This window comes from Miscanthus floridulus, chromosome 1 (assembly GCF_019320115.1).
Source record: "Miscanthus floridulus cultivar M001 chromosome 1, ASM1932011v1, whole genome shotgun sequence".
In the NCBI taxonomy this organism is placed as follows: Eukaryota; Viridiplantae; Streptophyta; class Magnoliopsida; order Poales; family Poaceae; genus Miscanthus; species Miscanthus floridulus.
Genome location: NC_089580.1, coordinates 141057883 through 141065481, shown reverse-complemented (window position 1 = coordinate 141065481; position 7599 = coordinate 141057883). Strand labels below are relative to the sequence as shown.

The 7599-nt window shown below is 45.8% G+C and overlaps 1 protein-coding gene across 1 annotated transcript; it reads right to left on the bottom strand.

The window, feature by feature from the left end:
* Window positions 1-1635: 1635 nt before the first annotated feature.
* Window positions 1636-6161, bottom strand: LOC136495753 (protein LONGIFOLIA 1-like). Its single transcript, XM_066491598.1, has 5 exons — window positions 5659-6161; window positions 5050-5117; window positions 3273-4913; window positions 3021-3156; window positions 1636-2507 (listed from the first exon to the last, which is right to left on the bottom strand). The coding sequence occupies exons 1-5, from the start codon at window positions 5828-5830 to the stop codon at window positions 1798-1800; spliced, it is 2727 nt and encodes a 908-aa protein (XP_066347695.1). The 5' UTR covers window positions 5831-6161; the 3' UTR covers window positions 1636-1797.
* Between the last annotated feature and the right edge of the window lie 1438 nt (window positions 6162-7599).

Sequence of the window (7599 nt, the reverse complement as noted above, 5' to 3'; positions counted from 1 at the left end):
GAAATGACCGGACGCTGGCGTCGGTGCATCCGGTCTTGACGAGGGTGGTGCGTCCGGTGCTGCTAGTCTGCTGTGCTGTGCATGGGCGTATAACGACCGGACTCGGCAGAGGTGCGTCCGGTCTTAGCGCAGAGGTGCGTCCGGTCATCGCTGAGTAGGCGCGAGCGTGAGCTAGCCATTGGCGACAATGGCTACTTTTAAAATGTCGGGACACGTGGTTGTCCAGGAGTGACCGGACGCAGGGCCTGGCACGTCCGGTCATCACGACCGGCGTGTCTGGTCGCTGCGATTTTGGCCCAGTAAAGAGGTAACGGCTAGTTTAGCCCATGGGGCTATAAATAGAAGTGGTGGCCGGCCTTGGGCTGGTAGCTGAGCACCCTCGAGGCTTGGTGGCTTGTGCAGGTGTGCTTGGGAGCCCTCTAACTCACTTGTGCTTAATAGTGATCATCCGATCGAGTGAGTGAGCGATTCTAGTGTGATTGCATCGAGTGGCACTAGGTGATCGAGTTGCAAGCCGGTGGTGCTTGTTACTCTTGGAGGTTGCCACCTCCTAGACGGCTTGGTGGCTTGTGACTCCGTTGAAGCACGCGAGAAGATTGTGCAATGCTCCGGAGGAGGATTTGTGAGGGGGGGGGGGGTTGTGCTCACCCCGCGAGGATCGCGAAGAGCAACTCTAGTAGAGCATGTCATTGAGCTACCCTCACTTTCGGGGTAGGTTCTTACGGTGTCCGACGTGCGGGCTTGGTGGGTGATGCCAATATTTTTTTTGGGGAAACGAGATGCGACAAGAAAATCTATTGTGCTGTCTTTGCTGATATGTAAGTAATTTGTTTAGGGATGAAGAATCGGGCTCAGGTTTTGATATCTCCAAACTTAGGAATCACATGCTCTTACTACCTTATGTCCAAAATACTCAAGGCATTCAAATATAGAGCATTTCCTTCTTCCAAATGCTTGATGAATATTGCCTCGTCCTGACGACTTGACAAATTATCTCTAGAGATACCCAGTTAAGCAGGCTTCGAACATAGATAAAAAAAACAGAGTTTTTGTGTCAATTAGTTTGCAAGTGTATTTGGGTTGTAGCCAAAGACTGACAAAATCCAGCCATGTTTTATTAAGAACAAAGTTCAAATGTGCCAACCAGATTTGATGTAGAGCCAATACGAGATTTTGGTACAATTCCGCTGATTTACCATCTTGATAGTTGATACCAAAATGGACCATTTGGTCCAGCCCACTCTGAGTTTTATTTGCAATCTGTCACAGAAATCCTGTGTTACTTCTAACTCGTAAGAATGTAAGATGCTTCTAACAATGCTGATGCCTGGTGCTTCTAACTATCACCTTATCTCACACAGGTGGTTAAATAATTGGGCAGATGGTTTAGTTGATCATAGGTGCAAGAATTTGGACTTCACATATCCAAGGGGACAATTTTATTCTTCGGTAATATTTGTGTCTTCTATCAATATTCTAATGTGATTAATTCTTTGTACATGAAACTTTATATATGTTTGTACAACCTAGTTATTCTTTGCAGCTGCTAAACATGGCCCCGTTCGCTGGTCTGTAATTTGGCTGAAACTGGCTGGAAAACACTGTTCTAGCTAAATTGTTGTGAGAGAAAAATACTGTTCCGGCTGAAAAAACAAGCCGAACAAGTTGAATATGGGGTAAGTCGAACAGGACCACTTCTACCATCAGGTGAGTTTCATGGAAAACAGGAAAACAACAAAATTGTTTAGTCTATATGCTTCTCAAAGACAACTCCCCTTTGTACTTCCACTGCCAAAATTACACCTTTCCCATGTCTTCACCACTTATGACTTCGTCAATGAGATTCTTAAAGATGGATCTTTCAATGTCCAGAACCATCCCTTGTAGCTCACTACCGAAACTCTTCCATTTTCCCATTTCACGTACTGCATTCTTTGCTAGCTTGCTGTCTTCATCTTCCTCTTCAGATAATCTTATTGTTGAGGCCTCAGACCGGAGAATTTCAATCTCTGAGCATAATTCCTTGAAAAGATGCCATCCGCTTGATTTCTTGCATTGAATGAATTGCAATGGTTGTCTCACTGAACTGACACTGTATATTTTCTTAGCAATGAGTTCGTTTGCAAGATCGAAAATTAGTTTGCGGTGAAGCTTTCCTGCAGTTGGTTTTGCTTGTTCAAGGATAAGAAAAAGCCCTGGATTGATTGGGTAGCATGGCTGCTGGAACAAGCAGGGCATGATCCTGGAGTTCAGTTCGTTGTGCAAGAGACCCGATGCTGAGAGTATTTCATAAATATAATGACGGTCTTTATTGGCAGTGAGTATTAACGAATTGTCATTTGTTCTTGGAGCCTCATCACTCAACAATTGCAAGAGCTCAAGCTTTTGGATGAGGGCTTTCATGTTTTCTGGTATTCTGTGGTTACTCTCGCTACTTTTCTTCAATGTTGGTGTGTCAGGGAGGCTTATTGAGTTCCAGCACTCATGCAATGTAAGTGCTGCAACATCTGAACAAGTAAAGAAAAAAAAAAGTTAGTTGAGCATTAAGGGCTAGATCGACCAATACAGCAAGCATGTGGGGGCTCCGAGAACAACCTAAAAGCAACCAATCCAGATAGAAAATCAGTTATTCTTTTAGGCTCATCTACATAAGTATATGTGCAATCCAAACATATATCATGTCCCTGTATGGGCAATTGTAACATGTGGGGGCTCCATGAAGATGTTAGGTGCAGACATGAACTACTACTGGCAGTGAAGAATTGATGCTCTTTAACTGGTTGGCACAAGCAAGCACTTGCATTTCTACTGTCGCTGCCAATTTACTGTGGTTCTTCCCAGTTTGCTAGACAACGAGCTACATTTGGTTGCATTGATTACCAGTTGCTTGTTATGAATGTCTGATATGCTACAGTTAAGTATGCTTGTCATGTGCCAAACAATATGGTTTCCTAGATTGATTGAAACCCAAGTATAATGCTCAGAGTTGTGAAGAATGGTTTGACAAATAAAGTTCTCACTTTTGAAAGAATTTGATATGCTCCTCAGAGAAGGCGACATCACATCTTGATAGAATGTGGCATCAAGGACTGATACAGGACTTCGTATGTTCTCCAGTGGATGGGTGTTCTTGTCAGTACATAGGATACGTGTTTCCTGGAAAAAAAAATAGTCTTTCAGTAGTCACTAACTGATGTACATAATAAATGATGAAACAATTACAATCAATAGTAGGTTCTTTGCCATGGAAATATATTAATCTTTATTTGTACCTCATAATTCGATGTTGAAGTTGTATTGCTTTGATGGATGGATGATGTGTTGACATTAAGCGTATTTGAATAATTAATAATGCTCGTATCAACCTGCTTTGATAAACTGATTTTGCTTTCAGGAATCATGGCCTTATCATGGCCACAGATGCTATTTGATTGTGAAGCCCTTGATCTTAGTTTGCCTCTTGGAGATACTTCTTTGGATGTCTTGGTTGGGGACATCAGTGGAACTGTCAGCTGAGAGATCCTTCCACAGTCTGACTTCTGCACAAGTTTTGGGCTCAAAATTCTAGGAGGCTTTGGTGAACTTGTGCTGCCCACATCTTCCTCTCGCCTGGAACAAGCTCTTTGATTGTGAGAATGGGTCTTCGTCCTGTCACTGTTCTCAGTCTTCATGGTGAAAGGGCGCTCTTCATGCCGCAACTTTCTGTGGACTTTTGTCCCTGCAAGGGTAGCAACTGAAGCATTCTGTTTCATGATACCTCTTGCCGGCTTCATGATCACAACTGGAGACTGGAAGTCTTGAGCACTATTGGTTTGTCCAGCGGCTGCCTTCTGAGTGGTCAGTGATCTGGCACTGTAATCACTCCGTTTTGCGTGTAATTCTCCGAGTATCCTAATAACCCTCAAATCCTTATTACTTTCCGGCGATGTGAGATTGCTGAGCCTTCTCTCTACGTTATCGTTTATGGATGTAGAACTTGACCCTTCTTTAGCATAATATCTAGTTGTACTTGTCTTCTGCTGCTTCCAAGGTGCAGCTTCAGGGACAATTCTCGGAGAAGGTTTGGCTTTCAGTATCGTAGGCTGAATCTTTCGCTGCAATGGACTGAGGTCATGGCAGATACTCCTGGAGGTGTGTGACAGGTGACCATTTTGAGTGTGATGGTCTGGTCTGTGTGGTCTTGCAGACCCAGGGGCATCAAGAGTCTCTTCCAATCCCATGAGCTTTGCAATGACACCACTGGCCCGCTGATGGCTCGGGGATTCTTGGTATTTCAAATTATCAATGAGACTGTCATCGGTTCTTGCATAACCAAAGTTCTTCAGATGCAAACTTGACTTGACAGACTCAACCCTACTGTCCAAGGACAACCTAGGAAGATCCCTGAGCTTGGATGAAGGCATCTTGCTGTCTTGAGCTTCTGCCTGCAGCAGCAGCTGTCGATCATCACATGATAAGCGTGGCCGCCTGCTAGATTCATTGACATATGCAGGAGGCACATTGCTCCTATCAATAGCAATCACATAAGTTCCATCTGTCGTTGATTTGGATATAAGCAGTGGCCTTGGTGACTCTTTGTGCAGTCTATCTCTCTGTTCCATCATTTTGGTCTTGATGGCCAGGACACGAGAGTCCTGGTTGATGGAGTCCATCACGACATCTCTAAATTCAGTTTTTGGCTGTTTGGATTTGACCTCTGTATCTGAAGACTTGAAGCTTCGTGAGCTCCTCATTGTCCTACTCCTTCCTACCACAGGCTTCTCGTTGATGCAAGGGAGCTTCTGCTGTGCTGGTTTGCCGCTGTTCAGGGATGATAATGAAGAGCAGGACAACGAAGCTGAAGATGCTCTCGATGATTCCGTTGAGAGGGTGCTGTTCTCAGTCACGCTTTTGTTTTTGCTGAATGATTTCTCCTACGCAATTAATTCAAATCGAGTTTAAATTAGTTTGTTCAAGGAACCCAAAATCTAGAGCCAGGGCTGACCAACCAGGGCTTTAGTTATATTTATATCTGAATTCTTTGCCGTTAAAAGAACTGATTAAAATTACCACAGTGATGTTTGGATTAGCTGTGCTTTGCACCGGGGCTTGCGTGCTGCTAACTGGCAGAGTATGGCCTGGACAACAGAAACACAATGAATTAGAACTAATATTCGAGAAGTATAGTTTATATTATGCTTAAAGCAGGGTGATGCAGGTAATCAGGAAAAAATGAATTGATGGAGAAAAATGGAAATGCCTGAAATGAAATACAAAATGATCGTACAATCAATTTCCTTTGCATGAACTTTTTTATTACCATGTAGTTTTTCATGACACTCTTGGGTCTTGGCTTTTGCTATCTTATATGTGTGAAGTGAAGTTGCACGCCTGCAGCTTGTACTATACCATGGGTGATCATTGTTCTTGTTCATGTACTTCCCAATAAAGAGTCGTTGTTTTTGCCTTGTACTACATTCAACATGAAATAAAATTTTAAACTACTTTTGTTTGGCACCCTACAGCTTATACTTCCAGCACTATTATAATGGTACAGTTCAGTTGGTCGACTGATGGCTTCTTGAACTTTGTTTTTTTGTATGCAAGGATGGATGGGTTCTTCAGTCGGGGGGGAACAGATGGCAAAGTAGTAATGAAAAAGTAGCAGAGCCGAAGTACCTGCTGCTGCTGGAGTCAGTTCGTCCATGGTTCCAGGGCAGTCACCATGTCGTCGCCCGGTGAGAAGGCGGCGGTGGTCGAAGATTTGGAACATGGTGGCCATGCACCCCATCTGGCTGCCAAATTCCGTCGCCTCCTGGGAGAAGAAGGCCTTTGCCATTCTAGTCGGCATTTTTGGCTAGTTCTTGTGCTCTGGAAAGCTAAGGAAGCTAGCTCCTTTTGAAGCCGAGGTATGGATTGATCACCTCGATCGGACTTGGCGCCATTGAGGGGCTATCTAGGATGTACTTATATCCTATCCTCATGCCAGGAGGAACTTGGCAGGCAGAAGAGTGTACGGCGTGCAGAGCAGAGTGTACGGAGTATGCATGCAATGGTCTGTGGGTGGATTCGGTTGCTCGTGGGCAGCTCAGCTATGTGATGAGAGAGAAGAGGCAGGCGCCGGCCGTGGATTTATGAAGGGCGGCCGGGCGGGGGAGGGGGGCGCCGGGGCCGGGCGTGGCTGGCCCTGCACCAGCAGGATGCATGCAATGCGATACTCCTGGAGTCCCGGTGAACAGGCCATGTGGGCTGGGCTTATGATTGTGGGCGACGGGCATGTGGTGGCTGTCAGGCATGCATCGCCATCATCGTCAGCCTCATCCACCGAGACCGGGTTCAGCTTCAGCTTCAGGTCTTCAGCTGAGCTAGCGTGGACCGGAACAAGGGCAGGGATGCTTTGCTTCCCATCCCAGGTTTTCACCGCCACCACTGTCGAAGGCCGGGCAGAGATAAGGCGCAGCAGCCGGCTGGCACATGGCGATCGAGCTCTGCTAGTCTGCTGGGTGTCCACGTCGGGCCACGTGCTGGATCAGTTTCGTCTTCCTCCATCTCTCGGTGGCCAATTCTGATCCATTCCTGATTCCTCTTCTTGCTCTCGGAGTCGGCCAGTCGGGGCGGTGTGCCGGAGGAGCATGTGCAGCGCCGGATTTGCATTGTCTGACGTCTGAGCAGTTTATTGCTTCTAGTCCTACGTGTGTGGATCAAACAAACGCTGAAAGAATATGATGGTGGGCACGATTCTGTCTTACTGTGACTGAGGTCAGTCATGGCATGCGCTGGTTCAGGTTCATCACGTGGCACTGTGGCAGGCAGGCAGGCAGCGACAGTATTTTTTCAGCCAACGAACAGTATTTTTCTTTCACAACAAATCAGTAAACACTACTTTCAGCCATGGCTTATCAGCCAAGCGAACATAAAAATGATTTTCTCGTGGCTACTGCAACGAGGAGGCAAAGGAGCAGTGGTTTGATCGGTGGAGTGCACAACCCACCCTACGGTGTATTTTGAACTTGCAGAGTGGCTGCGTAGGCTGTGCTGTCCCGTTTCTGTGAGTGACCTCTGCACATCTGTCATGCTTGTCGATCCATCGGCGTACTCCTATGAGAAGAGATCGATGTACAGTACTCTAAGTTCTCGTTTGGATATACGTGTATCCCCTTCAATCCACATATGTTGGAGTGGATTGAAATGAATACATGCGCATCACCATTCAGCTGACCTTAAGTTTTGGCTTATTTAGCTTTTTTCAGCTAAAACAGTGTTTTCCTCTCACAACAATTCAGTCGGAACCGTGTTTTTCAGCCGAATTCAGCCAAACGAACGGGTGTTGTTGGTGTTTTTCTTTTGATGAGAGGGGGTTATTATTGCAATATCGATCACTGTCCTGTGAATCACGAGTCATTAATTGCTCGGGGGAAAAGATGGATTACTACTAATTATGTGTTTGGGCTTGGGGGGACCGTACCGGTGGGTGTTAGGAGATCCGGGGGCATCATTGTTGCTAGGTAGTTACACTGCGTACGCACCGCTAGTTGTACTGCTCGGGTATGCTCAGGACACTTTGGTTTGATCGACGACTCGTCTCATGTCTTCTTTGCACTCATCTATCTAGGAGTTCTA